We start from the raw sequence: 25,143 nt of genomic DNA on the forward strand, positions 1-25,143 counted from the left end.
ACATGATCTCATTTACAGCTGGGTTGTTGTGTCCATGACCTTTGGTTTGCCTGAGGAAGAATCAAATAGGTGGGAAGAATGCTCACTGTAGGTTTTACAATGTTTTGTTGCTGTACCAGGCATCATGGCGAAATGGTTGATAGACTGCTTTTTCCATTTCACTTTATAAGAGGAATTTTCCCAGGTCATTCTGTGCGCTTTAATTTTTTATTTAGATGCCTGCTGTAACAACAAAATGTTGTGGAATATTTAATTACAGGCCTCTCTCAACTGCCCGTGCCCACGGAAGGGAAAACGGAGAAAGCTCAGGGCAGAAAGGAATGCGTGATGAGGTTTATACACATGAATATATACCCATGGCTGGTGCTGGGCTCCCAAGGACGTTGGCCGGTCAGCCCTGGCTGAGCCTCAGCGTTTCTCAGCATGTGTGTGTGCGCACACATACTGTGTGTATGTTTTATTTGAGAAAACTCGGTCGACTCAAGGGCCTGCCTTTGACTTGCTCCTCTGATGTTGGTGTAGCCCTGCCGAGAGACACACGGGGAAGGTTTGCTGGGAACACCCTTGGGAACCACACCCTGGGGCGGGGAGCACAGCAAGGTGAGCAGAGGTAGGGCTTGAACTGCCCAGCTTTGTGACAGAGGCCTCAGCTGGTCTTAAGGGAATTTCAGGGCCTGGTGACCCTTAGAGCTGTTGCACCTCCTGGTGGGTGGTAAGGCCTTTACACCCCCTCACTGTCCAGACTCTGGATAGGGACGGGGCCAGCTTTCTTCATGGGGGTGAATTCCTGGAGGGGGAACTCAGCTGGGACTGTCAGCCACCACCACCTGTTAGCCTGGGGAGGAGTGTCTGTCCTGCTGGAGCCTGCGTGCTCAGCACCATCTGCTATAGGTAGAGACATAGCCGTTCCTTGCACTAGAGCAGAATGAACTGGCTTTCTGCATAGCCCTGTGCACAATGGGTGGGGAAGTAGATAGCACCCTGGGCCACCCCAGGAGCCAGGACAGGCTTCCTTGGGTCAAGCGTGTTTACAGCAAGGAGGGTGCATGAGCAGCCTTCAGGCAGTGGAGTGACAGCCCCCAGAGATGATGGTTTGGGCCTCGGCATGAGGAGCAGGGAGGTCTAGGCGTCAGTCTGGATCCCTCGATGAACATCAAGCCATTTGTGAGGATAGAGAACCCAGGGGGGAGGCTGTGGCCATGCATCCTGATGAGGACAAAGGGGACAGTGTCTCGCGAGTTGTTTCTAGCCTTAGAGCTTGGGGGGCCAGCCTCCCCAGACATCTCCCCCCAGAATCGGCTCTGGGGAATCAGAACTGATCACATGACTTGCTTCTGCATCCCAGGTGTTCACCTCCTGCCTGTGTGTTCACAGAGGTCCTGCCGAGGTTGGTCCATGAGAGCTCTTCCTGGAAGGCAGGTTGTGTGGCCCTGAAGACATTGGCAGCTGGCGTCCTGAGGACCTTGGCGTGATCACTAATGGGTATGGTGCCTGGGGTCTCGAGGACATTTGCCAGTCTGTCTTGGCTGTCTTGGCATTTCCTGGCAGAACCTGTTGAGAAGAAGGAAAGGAGCCGCACTGTGAAGAGGGAGAGAGCGCCCAGACCCCACCCTGGCTGCCAGCAGTGTTGAGACCCCCGGGCTTCTCTTTTGACCACGTAGAAACACCTTGCTGGTTCGCTGTGCCCTGAAACAGAGCTTTGTGGTTGATGATTCCTGACCTCTTGTGCCTCCATGTCTGCATCTGTGAAATGGGGGCACATGGGGTTGTGGGAAGAAGATTGAGGAAACTGCTTTAAGCCAGTGCTGGGCATGTGGTGGCCCTTGGCACCCCTGGCCTGGATGCTGGTGTGTCTAGTGGCAAGGTGCCCAGCTGACTGGGGTGTGGAAACCTGTGGTTCCTCTGGCCCTGGACCTGAGCGTGCTTATCACTCTATCTCAGGCCCCAGAGCCATTTCCCCAGGAATTGTGAGATCAGTGGGCCATCCTCCCTCTGAAATTACTCACCTAGTGGGGTCTGCTGAGCCCAGGGTTGGGTGGGAAGGGAGGCTGGTAGGTAGTGGGTCAGAGAAATGCTTCCTTTTGGTTTTCTCGTGTCCTCCAAAGTTCCTTATGGCTTCCAGCCTCTGAGGGTGAGTTTAGAGGCTGGATCACCCCCAGAGCTTTCTGGTGACTTCCTCCAGCCACAGGGTAGAGCCTGGGCAGCAGCCTTTCCTGGAGGCCAGAATAGACGGCCTGAGAAGTTACTATTGGCTGTGACCCATGGATATTCATTCTGACTCAGCTCTGTGGGGGCAGCTTGAATGGGCAGGTGTGCAGGGCTTCTCATCTCCCAGATGTGCTTCCTGTCACACCTCTTTCTTTTCCTTCGCTCTTACAGTCGCTTGTGTTACTGCTTGACAACCTTGTGACGGCTCTTTTCCTCATGGACTGTTAAACCTTGTGCTGTTTCACTTTGCAGAGGCTCACATTTATCTCCCCTTTCCAATTTGTTTGCAAGCTCCTTAGGGAATTCTTTGTGCCCCTGGGAGTACTTTATAGGCTTTCACGTCCTTAGAAGGTTCTAGAAAAACGTTTGGTGTTTGTTGAGTTCCTTGGTAGGTCTCACCCTTAGTACCTTCCCTCTGCTCCTTGTAGGCCCGGTCGGTTTGCACAACATTGGACAGACCTGCTGCCTTAACTCCCTGATTCAGGTGCTGATTATGAATGTGGGATTAACCAAGATACTGAAGAGGTAAGACTATGTTCAGGCAGATGAATGTGGGTAATTATTTTACATTTTCGTTATTCAGTTATTCACAGTGGTTTGGACTTTTCAACGTCTTCTTTCAAAAGATGCCAGAGAAAAGATCTTGTTTTGCACAATCCGGACTGTGTATTATAATCACCTCAGAAGTTTTTAAAAAACATAACCGCTGACCCCACCCCCAGGTCCTTGGTTTTGGCTGGGGGCTAGGTGGGTGTGTGGCGGGGGCAGGGCCCAAGCATTGATACTTTTCAAGACTCTCCAGGCGATACCAAAATGTAGCCAGATTAACAGCCACTGATTTGGTTTAGAGGAAGTTGGGACAAGACCATCGCCAAATCAATGGACAGGTCTGAGTCTGTTGAGTTTTCTCAAACAAAACACACTTGTGCATGCACATGCGCATGCATGTGCACACACACACACACAAGCACGCACACACACACACTCTACACATATCATGAGAACCTTTCTTCTCAACAGGCTCTGCTGAGGACGATGAGGCTCAGCCAGGGCTGACTGGCAAATGTCCTTGGGAGCCCAGGCACCAGCCATGGGTATATATTCACGTGTATAAACCTCATCATGCATTCCTTTCTGCCCTGAGCTTTCTCCGTTTTCCCTTCCGTGGGCATGGGCAGTTGAGAGAGGCCCGTAATTAAACAAATCATTGCAAGACACACTGATATTCTTTCTGTTGTCCCAGATCCCAGGAAGGAACCTAGATCAGTATTTGCCTTTTCCCTTTGGAGCGCTTCGGGTTGGCCATCTGGCTGTGGACACAGGACCTTTGTTTGGGTGTGACTGTCGGGAGGGGTGGGGACGGGGTGAGGCCCGCTAATCTCTGTAGCTGATTTGTGAACACATTGTTCTCAACCTTGTCAGTATGCTTGTAAATGTATAAATTCTGATAACTGGGCCCCACCCCCAGAAATACTGATTTAGTTAGTCTGCAGAGTGGCCTGGGCAGGGAGAACTTTGCAGGTTCTCCCAAGGGATTCTGGTGTGCACCTGGCATCGAGAACCCTGGGGACAGGGAGGTTCATGCCTGTTCTCACTTGGCAGGATGACAGTACCAAGGGGAGCTGAGGAGCAGAGGAGAAATGTCCCCTTCCAGCTGCTCTTGCTGCTGGAGAAGATGCAGGACAGCCGGCAGAAGGCGGTGCAACCCATGGAACTTGCCTACTGTCTCCAGAAGTACAATATACCATGTAAGGCAGTGTGTATGTTACAGTATGTTCCAACTCCCAGCCGGGAGCTCTAAAGGGGAGGGAGGGAAGGAGAGGAGGGAGACTGAAGGTAGTGAGCCAACAGGAGGGAAACCCTTGTACCAGAGGCATATGTGTGGATCTCAAACATCTTAAAGAACCCCCATCTTTCAAGGGCGGCGTTAGTATTATTTATGCCCATGTTACTTTGGTGCTCACTCTCTTTTTGTCTCTCGGTAGAATAAGTAAGCCTAAGATTCTCCTCAAAGCTGATTCAGCTGCAGGTAAAGACTCTTTTTTGTTCCACAAAAGAAATCTTAAATAGGTTAGTTAAAAAAAAAAAAACAAAACCTTTAATGAGATTCAGGTCACTTACTATAAAATCACATCATTTAAACATGTAGAATTCAGAGGCTTTTGGTCTATCCACAGAACTGTGCAATCATCACAATCTAGTTTTAGCACATTTTCATCACCCCACCAAAGAAACCCCGTCCTCATTGTTAGCAGTCGCTCACCATCCTCCTTTGTTTTCTTCTAGTTTTTGTTTGTTTGTTTTTTAAATTTAATGGCTGCACCCACCGCAGATGAAGTTCCCCGGGGGCGGGGGTCAAACCCTCGCCCCCCCAGCAACCTGAGCTGCTTCAGTCAGATTCCTAACTCACTGCAACACAGCAAGAACTCCCTTCTAGGTTTTATACTTTCAGCTCTTACATTTCCATCCTTGTTTCATTTAGAGTTAACTTCTGTGAATGGTGTGAGATAGGGGTCCAACTTCGTTCTTTTGCACATGGGCATCCAGTTGTTACATTTGTCGAAAATATTGTTCTTTCCCATGAAATTGTTTTGGTACTCTTGTTGAAAATCAATTGACCATAAAAGTAGGTGTCTTTTTCTGGATTCTGATTCTATTTCACTGATCTTTAAGTGTATTCCTTACCAATACTACACTGTCTTCATTACTGTAGCTTTGCCGTAAGCCTTGGTAGTGGAAAGTGTGAATCCTACAGTTTTGTTCTTTTTCTTTTTTCTTTTTTTTTTTTTTGTCTTTTTGCTATTTCTTGGGCCGCTCCTGCGGCATATGGAGGTTCCCAGGCTAGGGGTCTAATTGGAGCTGTAGCTGCCGGCCTATGCCAGAGCCACAACAACACAGGATCCAAGCCGTGTCTGCAACCTACACCACAGCTCACGGCAACACCAGATCGTTAACCCACTGAGCAAGGGCAGGGACCGAACCCGCAACCTCATGGTTCCTAGTCGGATTTGTTAACCACTGCGCCACAACGGGAACTCCCAGTTTTGTTCTTTTTCCACACAGGCAGGCCTTATTTATGTGTTTCATTTTACTGCACTTCACAGATGTTGTGTTTTTAGAAATTGAAGGTTTATGGCATCCTTTCAATTTCTAAAATTGAAATATCTAAACAAATTCTCTGTTATCAGATAATGGTTAGAATTTTAGTGATAAAGTCTTTAAAAATTAAGGTATGTACATTTTTTTAGACATATTGCTATTGCACACTTAATAGACTAAGTATATATACTTCATAGTGTATAGTGTAAACATAACCTTTATATACACTAGGAAATTGAAAAATTCCTGTGATTCAAACAATATTTGCTTTGTTGTGGTGGTCTGGAACTGAACCTGCAATGTCTGTATTGATTTGGCTGTTTAGGGTCCCTTGCATTTCCATACAAATTTAGGATCACCTTACCAATTTCTGCCAAAAAGCCAGCTGGGAATTTGATAGAGATTGCGTTGAATCTGTAGATTAATTTGGGGAGTCCTGCTATCATTACAGTGATAAGTCTTCAGAACTGTAAATATGGAATGCCTTTTAATTTATTGGGGTCTTTTTAAATTTCTTTCTAAAATGATTTGTAGTTTCAGTGTACAAGTCTTGTCCTTTTGCTAAATTTATTCCAAAGTATTTTTTGTTGCTATTGTAAATGGAATTCTTCACTTTGTTTTTGGATCATTCACTACTAATGTATAACATACACTTAGTTTTTATATGTTGATCTTCTATCTGTAGCCTTCCAGAACTAATTAACTAGTCTTAATAGTTTCTTTAGTAGCTTCATTAGGACTTTCTGTATACAAGCTCACGTCGTTTGCAGTAGAGGTAGTTTTACTTCCTTTCCACTGTGGGTGCCTTTTCTTCTCATCTCATTGCCCTGCTGAGAACCTCCAGTATGATGTTCAGTTGAAGGAACGAACATCTTTGTTTTGTTCCTGATCTTAAAGAAGAGAGTGTTTCATAAATAATAAGTGTGACATCAACATTTTTTTTTTTCAAAGATGGACTTTATCAAGAATTATGCCATCAGGATGTGGGCTTTTCTCTGTGGGAAGTTTTAAAATTACCAACTCAGTCTCTTTCCTTATTACAATTAGCATCCTTTCGTTTCAGCTCAACAAACTCCTCTCAGCCACCTTGGCAAGGCAGGTCTAGTGAACTCTCTCGGTGTTTCTTTGTCTGGGAAGGCCTCTGTCTCTCCTTCATTTCCGAAGGTCAACATTGGCAGATGAAGTTTTCTTTATCAGCATGTTTTCTTTCATCACTTTGAATATCATCCCACTTTCTCAGGGCCTGTAATAGCCTCGTGGGGGTTCTTATGGGTGATGAGCATCCTTTCTCTTACCATGTTTAAGATCTCTCTTTGTTTTTGATTTTTGACAGTGTCTTGGAATATTGAATGGAATATGTTTGGGGAAGCTATCAGCTTCATGAACTTTGATGTCTCAATCTCTCCCAACATTTAGGAAGTCCCAGCCCTATTTCTTGAAATAAGTTTTCTTCCCCTTTTTCCCTCTCTTCTTCTGGGATTCCATTAATGTATAGATTGTTTCTTTTAATGGTGTTCCATAGACTTTCTTTAGTCTTTTTTTTCCCCTCTGACTGGATAATTTTAAATTATCTACCTTTTGGTTCACTGATCCCTTCTTCAGCTTGGTCCAGTCTGCTCTTGAAGCTCTGTTGAATTCTTCCATTCAGTATCCTTTATCTCCAAAATTACTGGTTGATTCCTTTTTATGTTTTCTATCTCTTTGTTGAACTCCTGTTTTTTGTTTGTTTGTTTGTTTGTTTGTCTTTTTGCCATTTTCTTGGGCCGCTCTTGCGGCATGTGGAGGTTCCCAGGCTAGGGGTCTAATCGGAGCTGTAGCCACCAGCCTACGCCAGAGCCACAGCAACGTGGGATCCGAGCCACGTCTGCAACCTACACCACAGCTTACGGCAACGCCAGATCGTTAACCCACTGAGCAAGGGCAGGGATCGAACCTGCAACTTCATTGTTCCTAGTTGGGTTCATTAACCACTGTGCCACGATGGGAACTCCTGTTTTTTTCTTGTATTGCTTTCCTGATTTATTTAAATATTAAGCTGTGTTCTCTGGTGAATCTTTAGAACAATTAATTAGAATGATTTTTCCAGGCAGTTTGTGTGTCTCCATTTCTTTGGGATCAGTTACTGTAAGTTTACTGTTTTCCTTTGATGGTATCACATTCCCCTGATTGTTTATGATCCCTGTGGACTTGTGTGGGTGTCTGCACATTTGAAGAAGCAGTCACTTCTTTTTTTTTTTTTTTTGTCTTTTTGCTATTTCTTGGGCAGCTCCCGCGGCATATGGAGGTTCCCAGGCTAGGGGTCGAATCGGAGCTGTAGCCACAGGCCTACGCCAGAGCCACAGCAACGCGGGATCCGAGCCACGTCTGCAACCTACACCACAGCCCACGGCAACGCCGGATCGTCAACCCACTGAGCAAGGGCAGGGACCGAACCCGCAACCTCATGGTTCCTAGTCGGATTCGTTAACCACTGCGCCACGACGGGAACTCCCAGAAGCAGTCACTTCTTCCAGACTTTGTGCACTGACTTTTCTAAGGAAGGATCTTCATCTGCAGCTGGACCGTGCTGTGATCCAGATCTAGTGTTGTGGGGCACCAAGTATGGGGGCTTGTGGTGGCTCTGGGTCTCGGGGGTATAATATCTCATTGGCTCAGGCTGCTCACACCTTGGTAACTGTATGATTCTTAGAGCTCTGGGTGTCTGAAGTAGCTGCAAGGGCTGTGAAGTAGTATATCATTGTAGTTTTGATTTGCATTTCCTGATGATTAGTGATGATGAGCATCTTTTCATGTGCCTATTTGCCATTTCTGGAAAAATATCTATTCTAGTTCTTTGCTTATTTTTTTTTTCTCTTTTTAGGGCTGCACACACAGCTTATGGAAGTTCCCAGGCTAGAGGTTGAATTAGAGCTGTAACTGCCGGCCTGCACCACAGCCACAGCAATGTGTGATCTGAACTGAGTCTGCAACTTATGCCAGAGCTCATGGAAATACTGGATCTGTAACCCACTGAGTGAGGCCAGGCATTGAACCTGTGTCCTCATGGATGTTAGTCAGGTTCTTTACCACTGAGCCACAGTGGGAACTCCCTTCTTTGCCTATTAGGATATATGATTTGCAAATATATTCTCTTATTCTGTGGGATGCCTTTTTACTCTGTGGATAGTGTCTTTTGATGCATAACATTTAAAAATGTTCATGAAGTCTAATTTTTCTATATTTTCTTTTGTTACATGTACTTTTGGTGTCATAATCAAGGAGTCATTGCCAAATCCACCATCATGTGCTTTTGTCCTATGATTTTTTAAGCATTTTATTGTTTAGGTCTTACATTTAGGTTCTTGATCCATTTTGAGTTAATTTTTATATATGGAGTTATAGGGTCCAAATTCATTCCTTTGCATGTGGATATCCAGTTTTCATAGCATCATTTGTTGAAGAGACTATCCTTTCACCATTGAGTATTCTTGGTTCCCTTGTCAAAGACTCTCTGATCATGTATGAGGAAGTTTATTTCTGGGCTCTCTATTCCATCAATCTATATGTCTGTTCTTTTGCCAGTATTACACTGTTTTGGTTACTATAGCTTTGCAGTAACCGAAACAGTGGTTTTGGAATGAGGAGGTGTGAGTCCTCCAGTTTGTTGTTCTTTTTTAGAATTGTTTTGGCAGTTTGGAGTTCCTTGAGATTCCATATGAGTTTTAGAATTTAGCAAAAATCTTATTGGGATTTTATTAGGCATTGCATTGAATGTGTAGATGGCTTTGGGAAGTACTGACTTTTTAAATATCTTTTCGCAGTGCTTTGTAGTTTTCATAATACAAGTCTTTCACCACATTGGTTAAGTTAATTCCTAAGTATTGTTTTTGAAGCCATTATAAGTGGATTTGTTTGTGTGACTTCCTTTTCAGTTTGTTTATTGTTCATGTATATATAGAAATACAATTGATTTTTGTATGTTGAGTTTGTATCCCATTTTAAATTTCATTTATTTGATGTAAAAGCTTTTTTTGTGGAGTCTTTAGGGTTGTGTGTTTTTGTTTTTTTTTTAAACAAAGAGATCATATCATCTGGAAACAGATAATTTTACTTCTTCCTTTCCAATTTGGATGCCTTTTATTTCCTTTCTTATCTAATTGCTCTGGCTAGAACTTCCAGTAGTGTGTTGAATAGAAGTGATGAGAGTGGGCATTCTGCCTTATTCCTGATCTTAGAGAAAAAACTGTTTTTCACAATTCAGTGTGATATTGATTGTGGGTTTGTTGTATGTAGCTTTTCTTTTTTTTTTGTCTTTTGTCTTTTTTGTTGTTGTTGTTGCTATTTCTTGGGCCGCACCCGTGGCATATGGAGGTTCCTGGGCTAGGGGTCAAATCGGAGCTGTAGCCACCGGCCTACGCCAGAGCCACAGCAACGCGGGATCCGAGCCGCGTCTGCAACCTACACCACAGCTCACGGCAACGCCAGATCGTTAACCCACTGAGCAAGGGCAGGGACCAAACCCGCAACCTCATGGTTCCTAGTCGGATTCGTTAACCACTGCGCCACGACGGGAACTCCTATGTAGCTTTTCTTTGTTGTCACAGTTTCTTTCTATTCTTTCTGTTGGATTTTTTTTTTCTTTTTTTTAAATTTTTTAGGGCTGCACCCATGTCATATGAATGTTCCCAGGCTAAGGGTCGAACTGGAGCTGCAGCGACCGGCCACAGCCATAGCACAGCCACAGCAATAGCAATTCAGGATTTGAGCCTCGTCTGCAACCTACGCAGCAGCCCATGGTAGCACTGGATCCTTTGTTTAACCCACTGATCTGGGCCGGGGATAGAACCTGTGTCTTCCTGGATCCTAATTGGTTCATTACCGCTGAGCCACAACGGGAACTCCTGTGTTTGGTGTTTTTTTTTAATCACGAATGTGTGTTAAATTTTATCAGATGCCTTTTTTTGCATCAATTGAGACAACCAAGTGTTTTTTCTCCTTTATTTTGTTGATGTGGTATATTACCATCGATTGACTTTCATATGTTGACCTGTCCTTGTATCACATTTGGTTATGGTGGTGCATAATCATTTTAATATGCTGCTGAATTCTGTTTCCTAATATTTGGATGATGGTTTTTTAAAAGTAAATGTTCATAAGGGATATTTGTCTGTAGTTATCTTTTCTTGTAGTGTCATTAGCTTTGGTATCAGGGTTATGCTAGCCTTATTAAATGAGTCAGGGGATTTCCTCTTGTGGCTCAGCAGGTTAAGAACCTGAATAGTATTTATGAGGATGAGGGCTTGATCTCTGGCCTTCCTCGGTGGCCTAAAGATCCTGCGTTGCCACGAGCTGTGGCATAGGTCACAGATGCGGCTTGCATCTGGCATTGCTGTGGCTGCACTGTAGGCTGGCAGCTGCAGCTCTGATTTGACCCCTAGCCTGGGAATTTCCATATGCTTCAGGTATGGCCCTAAAAAGAAAAAAAAAATGAGTTAGGAAGTTCTTCCCTCTTGAATTTTTGGGAAGAGTTTGAACAGGATTGATATTGGCTCTTGTAAATGTTTGGTAGAATTGACCAGTGAAACCGTTGTTAGCACTCTGACTTTTCTTTGTTGGGATATTTTGGATTACTGTTTCAGTTTCTTACTAGCTGTAGGTCTATAACATTTTCTATTTCTTCATGGTTTAGTCTTGGTAGGTTTTGTTTTTCTAAGAATTTGTCCATTTCATCTAGGTTATCCTATTTTTGGCATACAACTGTTCATAGAAATTTCATAATCCTTTTTCTTTCTGTAAAATGGATAGCCATGTCTTCACTTACATGTCTTATTTAGTAATTTTGAGACTTCTTTTCTTTTTTTCTTAGTCCATCTAGCTAAAGATTTGTCAATTTTGTTGATCTTCTCAAAGAACCAGTTTTAGTTTCATTGATTTTTCTCTATTGTTTTTCTAGTCTCTATTTAGTTTATCTCTGCTCTAATATTTTTATTATTATTTTTACTGCTAGCTTTCGGCTAGTTATTTCTTTCTTCTTTTTTTTAATTTCCTTGAGTTGTAAGTTGATTTGCGATATTTCTTATTTTTCAATGTAAGCATTTATAGTATAAAATTTCCCCTCGGCTTTGCTTTCACTGCATCTCATAAATTTTGGTGTGTTGTGTTTTTATTTTTATTGACCTCTAAAGTATTTTCTTTTTTTCCTGTTATACATGAGTGACTTGATATTTCTATACATTTCAAAATGATAACCATAAGTCTAATTACCATTGCTTACCATACAAAGATACTACATAATTATTGAATCTACTCCCCACATATTTCATAACTCTGACATTTATTTTGCAACTGGAAGGTTGTACCTCTTAATCTTCCTCACCTATTTCTCTCCTCTCCTTACCTCCTAAATATATATATATATATATGTGTATATATATATATATGTGTATATATATATGTGTGTGTATATATATATGTGTATATATATATGTGTGTGTATATATATGTGTGTATATATATATGTGTGTGTATATATATATGTATATATATATATATATATATTTTTTGTCTTTTTGCCATTTCTAGGGCCGCTCCTGCGGCATATGGAGGTTCCCAGGCTAGGGGTCTAATCAGAGCTGCAGCTGCTGGCCTATGCCACAGCCACAGCAATGCCAAATCTGAGCTGCTGCTGCAAACTACACCATAGCTCACTGCAACGCCGGATCTTTAACCCACTGAGCAAGGCCAGGGATCGAACCTGGCAACCTCATGGTTCCTAGTCAGATTGGTTAACCACTGAGCCACAATGGGAACTCCCCCTTCCTAAATATTTTCTAATTAACCTTGTGATTTCTGCTTTGATTTACTGGTTGTTAAGTGTATTGTTTAATTTCTACAAATTTGTGATTTTTCAGTTGTGCTTTTGTTATTGATATTTAACTTCATTCTGTTTTGGTCAGAGAAGATTATTTGTATGTATTTGTGTGATAATTTTTAAGATCTATTGAGATTTACTGTGTGGCCTAAAGTATGGTGTATCCTGGTGTCCCACATGCACTTGAGAAGAATATGTATGCTGTTGTCGGGTGCAGTGTTCTATATATGTCTATTATATCTGGTTGGTTTATTGTGTTGTTTAAGTCCTCTATTTTTTCACTTATTTTCTGTCTGGTTGTTCTGTCCATTACTGTGAGAGGGGTTTTGAAGTGTTCAGTTTTTACCGTAGAAATGTCTTTTTTTCCCTTCAGTTATGTCAGTTTTTGCTACATGTATTTTGATGGCATATCATTAAGTATGGAAAAGTTTATAATTTTTATATCTTTTTGTTGTATCAAAACTTTTAAATTTATATTGTCTTTTTTCTCTTATAGCCTTTTATGATTTAAAGACTATTTTGTCTGATGTAATCATTCCTCCTTTCTTTTGTTTACTAATTGTTTTGAATATCTCTTTTCATCCTTTCACTTTCAACTTGTTTTCGTTGTTGGATCTCAAGTTAGTCTTTTGCCGATAGCATGAGACAATCATCTTTTTTTTTTTTTTTTTTTTTTTTTAGGGCTGCACCCGTGGCACATGGGGGTTCGGGCTAGGGGGTCTAATTGGAGCTGTAACCGAGGGCCTACACCACAGCCACAGCAACTCGGGATCCAAGCCGCATCTGCAACCTACACCACAGCTCACGGCAACACTGGATCCTTAACCCTCTGAGCAAGGCCAGGGATCGAACCCACAACCTGATGGTTTCTAGTTGGTTTTGTTAACCACTGAGCCATGATGGGAACTCCTAGAGTCATCTAATTTTATTCATTCTGCCAATCTCTGTCTTTTGATACGAGTATCTAATCCATTTACATTTAAAGTAATTACTGATTAAGAGGGACCTATTTTGTCATATCCTGTTTGTTTTTTATATGCTCTATATCTTTTTTGTCTCGTTTCCTACATTCCTGTCTTCTTTTGTGTTTGGTTTTTTTGTAGTGAAATGAATTTAAACATTTCCTCTTGTGTATATGCCATAGTTCTTTTCTTTTTATTTTATTTTTTGTCTTTTTGCCTTTTAAGGGCTGCACCCACGGCACGTGGAGGTTCCCAGGCTAGGGGTCTAATTGGAGCTGTAGCCACCGGCCTACACCACAACCACAGCAACACGGGATCCGAGCGTGTCTGCGACCTATACCACAGCTCACGGCAATAGATCCTTAACCCACTGAGCAAGGTTGGGGATCAAACCTGTGCCCTCATGGATACTAGTCAGATTGTTTCCACTGAGCCATGATGGGAACTCCACATTTACTATTCTTATGTTTTAACACTCTAATTTATACCAGTTTAATTTCAATAACGTATAAAAGCTCTTCTCAGAGTTCCTGTTTTGGCTCAGCTGGTTAAGAACCCAACCTAGTATACTGATGATGCATGTTTGATCCCTGGTCCCTCTCAGTGGGTTAAGGATCTGGTGTTGCCATAAGCTGTGGTGTGGGTCACAGATGCAGCTTGGATCCAGTGTTGCTGTGACTATGGCAGAGGATTGCAGCTTCATCTCTGATTCAGTCCTAGCCCAAGAATTTCCATATGACACAGGTATGGCTTTAAAAAAAAGAAAAAGATAAAAGAACTCTTGTCCTTTACAGCTTTGTTCTTATCCCTTTTGGTATTGCTGTCACAGAATTACATCTTTACACATGTGTGCTCCAAACATAAACTAATTAAACATAAAGTAATTAATACATTTTTTTAAATACATTGGGCTCCTGATTTATGTAGAATATAAGATTTGGAGTTATGCACTAGAGTTATAGTGATACTAGCTTTTACACTAAAAATTCTTTTTTTTTCTGTAAGTATCTCAAATCATATAGAAAACAAAGTATAGTTACAAACCATTGTTATAATAATACACTTTTTATAATTGCTCATGTATTTACTAATATTGAGATCTTTATTTCTCCATACAGCTTTAGGTATTGTCAAGTGTCATTTTATTTCACTTTCCAGCATTTCTTTTGAGCATTTCTTATAGGCAGGTCTAGTGGTCATGAGTTCCCTCAGCATTTGTTTATCTGAAAATGTTTAACTTTCTCACTTACTTTTTTTTTTAAAGGTTTTTATTTATTTATTTATTTATTTATTTTTGTCTTTTTGCTATTTCTTTGGGCCGCTCCCACGGCATATGGAGGTTCCCAGGCTAGGGGTCGAATCAGAGCTGTAGCCACCGGCCTTCGCCAGAGCTACAGCAACGCGGGATCCGAGCCGAGTCTGCAACCTACACCACAGCTCACGGCAACGCCGGATCCTTAACCCACTGAGCAAGGGCAGGGACCGAACCCGCAACCTCATGGTTCCTTGTCAGATTCGTTAACCACTGCGCCATGACGGGAACTCCCTCACTTACTTTTGAAGGATAGTTTTGCTGGGTATAGGATTCTTGGGTGACATTTTTCTTTTAGTACTTAGGCTATATTGGCCTACTGCTCAGGTTTCTTACCCATTTTTTAGATTGTTTGTTTCCTCATTGTTGAGTTTGAAGAAGGTTTTTTTTTTTTTTTGTAAATTTTGGATAATTGTCCTTTATAAGATATATCTTTTGTAAATATTTTCTCTCAGTTTGTTGCTTTTTTTTTCATGCTCTTGACAAGGCAGAAATTTTAAATTTTAATGAAGTTCAGCTTATTAATTCTTTTATTGATTACACCTTGGTATTATTTTTAAAAAGTAATCACCAAACTCAAGGTTATCTAGATTTTATCTTATATTATCTTTAGAAGTCTTACAGTTTTGCATCTTACATTTAGGTCTTTTACCCATTTTGAATTATTATTTTTTTAGGATGTAATTAATACCTAATCTTAAAACGTATCTAGATGAGTTTTTTTTTTTTTTTTTTGGCATGTGGATGTTCAGGTATTTCAGCACCAATTGGTAAAAACACTATCTTGTTTCCATGTCAAAAAGCAGTTGACATTATTTTTTTCAGTGCATTTCTAGGTTCTCTATTCTATTTCATTGATTTTTTAAAAATTCTTTTGCAATACCACATTGTCTTGATTAATGAGGCTTTATATTAGTCCTCTGACTTTTTTTTTCTCCATATAATGTGTTATTTATTCTAGATCTTTTGCCTCTGCAGGTTAAACTTTAGAATCACTTTCCCACTTGCTGGAATCTTGATTGAAATTGCCTTGAGTCTGTAGATCAAGCTGGGAAGAACTGATATCTTAATAATATTGAGTCTGTAGATTTTTTTGAAGATGTTCCTTATCAAACTTAGGAAGGTCCTCTCAGTTCCTGGTTGGCTAAGAGTTTTTATTATAAATAGGTTTGTCAAATAATTTTTCTGCATCTGTTAATATATTCATGTGAATTTTCTGTTTAGCTTGTTGCTGTGATGGATTACATTAATTGATTTCCAAATGTTGAACTAGTCTTGCATGCCTGGGATAAGTTGGTTTTAGTGTATAATTCTTGTTTCATTTTGTTGGATTCTACTTGCTAATATTTTCTTGTGGATTTTGCATCTATGTTCATGAGAGACCTTGATCTATAGCTTTCTTATAATGTCTTTGGTTTGGGTGTTAGAGTGATGGTGGCCTCATAGAATGAATTAGGAAGCATTCCCTCTGCTTCTGTCTTATGAAGAGAATTTTGGAAATTGGAAGAATTTCTTTTGTAAATGCTTGGTGGACTTCATCAGTGAACCCACTGGATGCTCTGTTCATTTTTCCTAATTCATTTTTCCTTTCATTCCCCAGACTGTATAACCTCACTTGACATACTTTCAAGTTTGATGATTTTTTTTGCCAGCTCATATCTGCTAGCAAGTGAACTCTCCAGTTTTGTCCTAGTATTTTTTTTTCCAGTTTTCCCAGCACCACTTGCTCAAGAGACTTTTTTCCATTTTATTTTTTCATAAGATTTTAATTTTTTCTGTTATAGTTGATTTATTATGTCAATTTCTGCTGTACAGCAAAGTGACCCAGTCATTCATACATACATGATATGTATATATATACATATAAGTCCTAGTATTCTTTAACTCAAGAAATTTTTGGTCCTTTAAGATAACTTTTTCTTGTTACTGATATCCTTTATTTGGTGAGACATTGTTTTCATACTTACGTTATTTTGACGTGGTTTTCAGTTTTCTTTAGTTCTTTGAACATATTATAATTACTAGTCTAAAGTCTTTGTCTAGTAAGGATAACATCTAGGGCATCTCAGTGAGTTTCTACTGATTGCTTTTTTCCTTGTGTATGTGCTGTATTTTTCTGTTTCATTGTATGTCGTGTAATTTTTTTGTTATAAACTGAACCTTTTATTTATGTGCTTGGCCATGCCCACAGCATATGGAAGTTTCTGGGCCAGAGATCAAACCTGCATCACAGCAGTCGCAATGCTGGATCATTGACCCACTGTGCCACAAGAGAACTCCTAAACTCAACATCATAGGTAATGTAATGTGACTGCATTGAAAATCAGAAGACCCCCACAGTGGGGTTAGTTGTTGCTGTTCATTTAGTGATTCTTCCAGACTGATTCTGTAAAGTTTCTATTCCCTGTTGTGTGTGGCTACGGAGGTTTTTGTGTGGTTGGCTTAGTGTCAGCTAATGACTGGTCAGAGGTTTCTTTAAATGCTGTGCACCAACAAATCTTCCAGTCTTTGCTGAGGCCCCTGTGTGTTGATTGGGGTGCACCTTCAAAGTTCAGGCAGTTTATGACACTTTGGGCCTTCATTTCATGCTTGTGCAGGGCCTCCGGATCAGCCAGATGTAAGAGACTGGGGTCCTTTCAGGTCTTACCTGGGTATGAAAATGACTCTCTGGATCACCAGGAATGTGTCAGAGCTTTTAAAAGTGCCCAGTGAGCATCTCACTCCCCAGGTCTTTCTGTAAAGTTTTTGGTCTGGCTCTTTTTGCCTCTCCTGGCACTGCTGCCTTAGGTAACTGTGGTATTTATTGTCACTGGTTGTTTTCCACAAATGCCCTGGGAATTGGGCCTTGAACTCTGAGTCAGGTCAAATAATGACAACCTCCTTAAGTGGAGGCTTTTCCATGGAGCTTTAAGATAGGTCTCATAATGAAACTGCTCTTGGGATGGGGCTTTCCCAGGTGCTCCGGTCCCCCCCAGCCTCTCCCCTCTGGTGGTTGCAAGGCTTCCGGTTTTCAAGGCTACTGCAGAGCAGTGAAGAGGGAAGTGGATCAAATTGAAAAAGCCTCAAAATCTGCTCCTTTCACAGGCTTTGCTGTTTTTCCTGAGTAAACAGTCCTTAGATTTTTGTAAACTCTTGGCTAATTTGCAAAGTGTTAAAAAAAACCCTGATTTTGACATTGTCTTGCAAGCATTTTATGGAGGAGTGAGTTTACAGAGATCCTCATTCTACTGTTCCAGTCGTACCTTACCTTTTTTTTGGCTTTCCATAGTGGGGAATTTTTCTTATTCTCCTTTGAACTGTGATTATATGGGTACTTGCCTTCCACTAGAATATAGGTTTCTTGGGGATGGGAACTTTCTCTGGTAGCAGGTGTGAAGGAAATTATGGGTTAAGCAAATATCCCTGTATTTCTTAGATGAACTGGGACTCCTAGTTCTGGGACGGTCAGGTGAGGCAAGATGTCTCTGTGTGACAAGGTGACTCGACTTCCTTTAAGTCCTTTGTTGGCTCTGTGGCAGGCAGCCTTCTGAAGGTAACTCCCAGGAGACAGCATCAGTTCAGCCTGCTCCTAGCCTGTTTATCTAAGTTTTGGGATTATTATCTTGGAATTTGGATTAATTAACCATTCAACTAATAATGTAATGTTCACCTATTATGTAGCAGTTATTGAGCTGGTAAGGGAATTCGACTGACAGCGTCTTTTCCTCTATGGAGTTGACAGTTTAGAGGAGAGACAGGCTGAAACAAAATAAAACCCCCAAACATTAAATACAAATTGTGGTAAGTATCATGAAGGAAATGGTGTTGAGAGAGCAGAGATGAATATATAGTACATTTTTAGTAACCTTTTCTTGCAATGTCTTTGCATCTTGGTAACGTGGATTTTAGCCTTACATTTATGGACATCATGTGTGCAGAATTCAAGGGTTAGTTCCTGCCTCCTCTCAGCCAGCACCTTCTCACACTGAGAAAGTCCTTTCCCTTCTTGTTCTCCTGACTGCCTTTGGGAAGGACCTGGGTTAGATGTTAGTATGGCAGTTTTTAGGGGAGTGAGTAAAGAAAATAGAGGCATAGGAAAATGAGTGGCTATAGGAGTCCAGTTGGAGACTTGGCAAGGGTGGGAGAGCATCCACCACTGACCATTGGTTTTGTCTAGCTGGGGTCCCCAGGGGAGGCCGGCAGGGGTGGGTGGCAATTCAGAGGATGGAAATTGTGAGTGATGCGGTGGGACTGGACTTCATATTTTAAGAGGAGCTCTCAAAATCAGTACCAGGCTCATTTTTCATTTTCTCACCTAACACGCAGGGGAAGCCGCTGGAAGTGGGGGAGACAGTGTGACAAGGGCCGTCGTGGGTCTGGGTGGCTGGGGCAGGAGGGTGTGAGAAGTGTCCCCGGACCTCACCCTGGGGCTGTTTTTCTCTTTGGCCAGTGTTTGTCCAGCACGATGCTGCCCAGCTCTACCTCACCATCTGGAACCTGATCAAGGACCAGATCACGGATGTGGACTTGGTAAGTCCTAGGACAGCAGCGCGCCCCTGCCGGCGCTCCTGTCCCCTGGCCTGCACGGAGGGGTGAGGGGGCAGGGCGCCTGGCGGGCTCATCCCGGCGCCTTCGCCTGGTTGCCGTGGTCACTCGGGCCTTGGGCAGCAGAGCCGCGCCGCTGCTGTTTCTGGAGCTGCGCGTGGTGGCTCCGGCGGCTGCAAACGGGCCTGCTCACCCCTCGCCCTCCCCCTTGCAGGTGGCGAGGCTGCAGGCCCTCTATACCATCCGCGTGAAGGAGTCCTTTGTCTGCCTTGAATGTACCACGGAGCATGTCAGGAACAGCAGCATGCTGACCCTCCCCCTTTCGCTGTTTGACATGGACTCAAAGCCCCTGAAAACGCTGGTGAGGGGTCCCCTGGGGGGTTTGCTGTCCCCACGCAACCCAGTGTTGCCAGGGACCCTGCTTCTAAAATCCAGTCTTGGCTGTTAGAAAAAAAACCATGTCCATTTCCTTTGCGTGGCTCTGGCTAAGTTCTTTGATTTTCCAGGAAAAAAAGTTGCTCTTCCTACTGGCCCTTATCCTCACATTGCTCACTTTGCAAGGGCCCCGTGTTGTTCCCGCAGGAAGCGGGTATTTCTTGAGATCCTGGCACACGCACCATGCTGGGACCGGGTGTTAAAGGGACGTGCAGAAGACTGGAAGGAAGGCCTACGTGCCCATCTGCAGGGTGAGGGCTTGCACACGAGATGCAAATAACCCTGCCTTCCCTGTGTCCTGGGACAGGAGGATGCCCTGCACTGCTTCTTCCAGCCCAGGGAGTTGTCCGGCAGAGACAAGTGCTTCTGTGAGAACTGTGGCAGGAAGACCTGTTGGAAGCAGGTACTTGCTCCCTGAAACCAGATGCTTCCCTGGACTGTCGGGTGGGGGGGGGGGGGTTGCTGTCGGAGGCTGAGGGAGGGACTCCCATCTGGCTGGTATCTGAGATCCTGCGGCCTCTGGCGTCCAGAGCTGAGGAGCCCTCCTCAGACCTGGTTCATCACGGAGGGGGAGGCAGTTTTCTCCTCAGGGCTGGACTCAGCTGCTGGCGCCTTCTGTGGGAGACCCAGTGTCACCAGGGGGACTCTTAACTCTGTGCGGTTCCATTCCGCTCCCTTCTCTCTGGGAAGAACATACCATCGGCCTCGGTGTCTTTCGGAATCAGTGCCTTGAGACTTCACCACCCCTGTGATCTTGCTTTTCCAGGTCCTGAAGCTGAGCCGCCTGCCCCAGACCTTGACCCTGCACCTCATGCGGTTCTCCATCAAAAATCTGCGGACAGAAAAAGTCTGCCACTCACTGTATTTCCCCCAGAGCTTGGATCTGAACCCGCTCCTTGAGACGGAGGAAGAGCCCTGTACTGCTGAGGGGCAGGTGAGCGCCTCGCTTCCCTCCCCACCCCACCCCACGGGACGGCACAACCTTCGAGTTGCCCCCTCCCCTGAGCTGCCCACCGTCCCACTCACCAGAGGCGACTTCTGGGCGTCCTTCTCTCCTCTTGGACGTCACATCCAAGCGGGGATGTGTGTGGCCGAGCGTGGGACACAGAGGGAGGAAAACTCACCAGTGGCTTGACGTGATTCCTAGTAACATAGTCACACATTTGAGAAACATTTATTTTTCAAACAAGGGTTTTAGTGGTGGAAACCCAAGCCTCCTTGAACGAACGAACCATGGGCCTGTGAGCCTGACACCACCCCCCCAATGTTTGCTGTTGGCAGTTGCATTTCTTTTCTTCCGAGATTCAGAAAACTTTCTATCTAGTGATTGGATTTGTTCTTGTACACCTCACGGCACTGAGAGGCGGAACCCATACACCAGAATCTTCCTTCTCAGTAAAGTATGTAATGCCTCCACACACACATCCGGGGTCCAAAATATAGCACTAAACTAATACTTCTTAAAACAGCTTGTTCTGGAGTTCCCTGGTGCCTCAGTAGGTTAAGGACCTGGCATTGTCACTGCTGTGGCTCTGTTACAGCTATGGTGCGGGCTTGATCCCTGGCCCAGGAACTTCCACGTGCTACAGCCAAAACAAACAAACAAGCAACAAGCAAATTATGCTTACCTGGAAGATAATAAGAAAGTAGCCAATCTATCAAGCCAAATTTATTCAAAGTAAATTTGGATTCAGTTGTCCTGAGCTAAAAAGTAATTGGGAAATTTTTGTTGTTGTTGTTCTTTTAGGGCTGCACCCATGGCATATGGAGGTTCCCAGACTAGGGGTCTAATTGGAGCTATAGTTGCCAACCTACACCACAGCCACAGCAACGGCAGATCCGAGCCATGTCTGCGACCTACACCACAGCTCATGGCAACACTGGATCCTTAACTCATAGAGCGAGGCCAGGGATCGAACCTGAAACCTCATGGTTCCTAGTCAGATTCGTTTCTGCTGCGCCACAGCAGGAACTCCCCCGCTCCCAACTCCCTGTCCCGGGTGTGCCTACTGTGTGCCTGCACAGTTCCTGGGTCCAAACCCCATCACGTGTCCACCAGTCTCGTTTTACCTGCAGGATCAGTTCAGACTTGTCTTCTCCGGGGAGGTTTTGTGAGCTCCTCAGCATTTCCTCAGCTGGTTGTTCCTTTTCCTTTTGGGGGCAAAAACTCATTCTTCCCAAATGTACCTGTGAAGACATCTGGTAAAAACCATGGCATCCCATCTGTGGCATAACTAGCTGTGAGTCTTGAGGTCAAAGACGATTTCCTAGGGCCCGGGAGGCGCAGGTGTCTGGCAGAGCAAGGCACCGAATAAGCAAACACTCGATGAAATAATGCTTCTTTCCTCTCGACGCCGGTCAGAAGAGGAGGGATGACGGGGGTCCCTTTGTGCCTTGTGTGCTTCAGCCTGGGGGACGGTATGAGCTCTTCGCTGTGATCGCCCACATGGGGCTGGCCGACTTCGGTCACTACTGCGCCTACGTCCGGAGCGCTGCGGATGGAAAATGGTTCTGCTTCAATGACTCCAATGTCTGTTGGGTGAGAAACATCATCCAGAATTGCCTCTTGCCCTGGATTCGCCATCTCTTACAAGCTTTGAGCCTGGGACTAGAGGGGCCATCTAGGCCAAGACGCACTGTGGTCTGTTCTCTGGGGGGAGAGGGGCTGCTGTGGGTTTGGAGGCCCTTTTCCGCCTGGAGTCCCCATCTGGTTTGCAGCCCTGCCACCCTCCATGAAGCTCAGTATCTAGGTTGTTGGGGTTCTAGGCTCAGTGCCCTGCAGCCGTGTGCTCTGGGGGAAACTTATGGAAAGCAAGGTGAGTTAGAAATAAGTGAGACCTCCAGGCAAGGCGTATCCATGTTTCAGCAGAGGGACAAGGTACGAGAGACCCGTGGCGCCGCTGACTGGATGATCTGGGTCGTGGGCGGTACGGGAGTGGCTTGTCTGGACCAGTGGGGGAAGGCAGCTTGTAGCGCCGTTACTCTTTGGCCACTTGACCTTGTCTGTGTCCTTCCAGGTGTCCTGGGAAGACATCCAGTGTACTTATGGAAATCACAGCTTCCGCTGGTGAGAGAAGTGCTGGGGTGGTGGGGTCCCAGCGAGCGCTCACATGGGGTGCCTGTTGGTCTGTGAAACCCATACAGACTCAGCAGCCACTGGTATCTGCTCAGCCTCATCTCTCAGTGCCCACCCCCCACACACTGCTTTTCCGCACAGTTTAGAGGCCAGCAGTGCTGAAGTATCTGTGGCTTTGAATGTGCTGTTCCTGCCTGTTCCTCACCAAGGCCGACTCTCACTCCTGCTTCAGTACTTCTGCTCATGCCTGCCTGCTCTGTAAACTCTTTCCTGAGCCATCCAGGCAGGTTTGTAGATGCTTCTCGGATGCTTTCCCTGCCTGTGGTGCAAATCTCCTTTGCAGCAAGGGTCACACTGCTTTCTGATTGTTTGCTTACATGGCGCCCTTTCAGCCCTTTCACATTAACCATGAACTTTTTGGAGGCAAGGATCATTCTTTGCTTCATTGGTACATGTGCTAAATTTTGCATGTGCTAAATAACAATACATATGCTGTTAAAAATCCGAACCTGCAGAAGGGGAGCTGGAGAGGAGAAGCTGGGTGAAGTTAGAGACTTTGTAAGTTTCTCCACCTGAGCTTCTGGGTTGGGGGGACATGGTACGCCTAGCATGATGGGGGGTGACCTCCGCTGCAGAAATAGGCCCTCACTTGGAAACAAATGAATTGGGAATTGGCTTGATACCCTCCCTCTGCCTTGAACTCTTCATCTTCCTTTCTTCTAAGCCTCTCCCTCCATGGCCACCCTTTGTCACACGGTTGTCAGAGACACCCCCCCCCCCATTATTTAGATCAGGGTGAAGGCCAGAGAGTGAATATTTCAGTCTCTGGGACACCCAGCCTCTGTCACAGCTCCTCCGCTCTGCCTTTGCAGCCCAAGCAGCCACAGATGATCCATTCATTTGCAAAGGGGGGATTGGATTTGGTCTGTGGGCTCATCGTTTGTCAACCCCTAATTGAAATAGTAACTGAGAGCTTAATGGTAGTTATTTTCCCAGGTCATCAGGTTTGTCCCGGAGGGGGTGATGGAGACTTGATCCCATAACCTAGAAAGTTTTATGATGGGTGTCCTATCATGAATCAATAATGTATTCATTAACTGTGAATATTTCATGGCTGTGATGCTGTTTTATTTTTCTTCTTTCTAGGCGGGAAACTGCATATCTTCTGGTTTACATGATGGCTGAGTCCTGACTGATGCATCTACACCTTCAGAGACTTACGGAGTATCATTTTCCTTTTCTCCTCCTGGGTCTGCAGACTCTTCGATTCTGTGGTGAAGAGAGTCACCATTTTCAGGTTGTTTGATTAAACTTTATTTATAATCAGTGGTGATTATAAGACTATTTAACAGTGACCTTGTGCAGGTCTGGATCAGCCAGAATGGATACTTCCACCAGTGGACCCTGGCTGCATGGTTAGCAGGTCCTGAGCCCTTCTGCTGTCAAGGCAGTGGACTTTTGGTTAGGAGATTGTAGCATCCAGGTGCTCCCAGGGGAGGAGAGGCCAAGCCCGCAGTGGTAGGGGGAGCTGGTTGGGTGGCAGGGGCCAAGCCCATGTGACTGTACTGGTATGTCCTGGCTGTATTTCACTTCTGTTTGTAATTTGAAAAATTTTTATTGAAAAATTTTTAGAAGCTGTATCAATTACATAAAACTCAAGTGCTTTGTAATTGTTATTCATTTATTTGACACATATGTATTGGTCACCGACTCTCCAGGAGATAGTGTGCCGGCCACAATGAGGAATAAAATTCTTTCTCTCAAAAGGAGTTTTCAGTTTAATGGGAATTAAAATACAATACTGAGGATTTGTGCTACAGGAATTCAGAGGAAAGTGAAATTGCTACTGTTATGGGATGACTTGAAAGAATTGGGCAGAGATCTTTGCTGGACTTGAAAACAGCTCCAGCAAGCTCAGGGGGCTGGCTCATCATCACCCTCTAGTCCACTGCAGGAAGGGGTCCCGTTGCATCTTGTCCAGCCTCACCAGACAGAAGGACTGGATTTCTTTCACCACCTTTGCCTCCTCATGCCCTGGGCTTTTGTTGACCTACTTCCCCTGCCTGGAGCCCCCGTGGCCCTCCCTGCGTGGCCACAGCTCACAAGATGCTCCTGGCTTGTGCTGCCCCAGCTCTTTCCTCCCCCGCAGGAGTTCACTTCCCTCCTCTTGATGTCCAGGACACAGAGGTCGGCTTTCTCCTGGAGAACTTGTGTGCTGAGTTGGGGTCCCGTTTCTGTAGGTGTCCGCCCTCCCGTTCAGGGACTCCCTCGAGCCCATCTCATAACTAGCATGATGATAATAGCGTCAAGAGCAACAATTTTCAGAATAAGTGTCCGACTTGAAAGTGCTCCAGGACCTTCTTTTCCCCAGTGCCTCATTTTGCAGATGAGAAAGCAGAAGCCCAGAGAGGAGGAGGAACTTCTCAGGGCCACACAGTTGGCAGAGTGGGACTGGAAGGTCCCCTCCAGCTGCTTCCTCAGACAAAACTTGTTCCCATGGGGAGCCTCCTGGGTAATGCTTGGAACAACCAACAGAAACCCAGGGCAGCACAGAGTAGATGCTCAGTGGATGTTTGTTGACTGAATAAATGATTGTAAGGGACACAAAAAGCAAGTCTTGAGGCTGGAAGTGAATCTCCCATTGTGTCCTCAATAGGAGGTCTTGCTCCTTTTTGGT

General features: G+C 44.3%; 1 protein-coding gene across 4 annotated transcripts in view; it reads left to right on the forward strand.

Annotated features, from left to right (window-relative positions):
• The window catches only part of USP18 (ubiquitin specific peptidase 18), a 36,525-nt gene extending 12,290 nt beyond the window's left edge, over nucleotides 1-24,235 (forward strand). Inside the window, exons 2-11 of one of the 4 annotated variants that reach the window (XM_047787959.1) lie at nucleotides 1,375-1,482; nucleotides 2,637-2,733; nucleotides 3,811-3,956; nucleotides 18,861-18,940; nucleotides 19,170-19,316; nucleotides 19,698-19,793; nucleotides 20,157-20,324; nucleotides 21,798-21,929; nucleotides 22,408-22,457; nucleotides 23,613-24,235. In XM_047787959.1, coding sequence (XP_047643915.1) covers nucleotides 1,479-1,482; nucleotides 2,637-2,733; nucleotides 3,811-3,956; nucleotides 18,861-18,940; nucleotides 19,170-19,316; nucleotides 19,698-19,793; nucleotides 20,157-20,324; nucleotides 21,798-21,929; nucleotides 22,408-22,457; nucleotides 23,613-23,658 — 966 coding nt within the window. In that variant the 5' untranslated portion in view covers nucleotides 1,375-1,478 and the 3' untranslated portion in view covers nucleotides 23,659-24,235. Of the gene's footprint in view, nucleotides 1-1,345; nucleotides 1,483-2,636; nucleotides 2,734-3,810; nucleotides 3,957-18,860; nucleotides 18,941-19,169; nucleotides 19,317-19,697; nucleotides 19,794-20,156; nucleotides 20,325-21,797; nucleotides 23,025-23,612 lie in introns of all 4 variants that reach the window. The other 3 variants (XR_007135911.1, XR_007135910.1, XM_047787958.1) reach the window with 3 other exon arrangements.
• The last annotated feature ends 908 nt before the right edge of the window (nucleotides 24,236-25,143 follow it).

Source organism: Phacochoerus africanus, chromosome 7 (genome assembly GCF_016906955.1).
Source record: "Phacochoerus africanus isolate WHEZ1 chromosome 7, ROS_Pafr_v1, whole genome shotgun sequence".
Classification (NCBI taxonomy): Eukaryota; Metazoa; Chordata; class Mammalia; order Artiodactyla; family Suidae; genus Phacochoerus; species Phacochoerus africanus.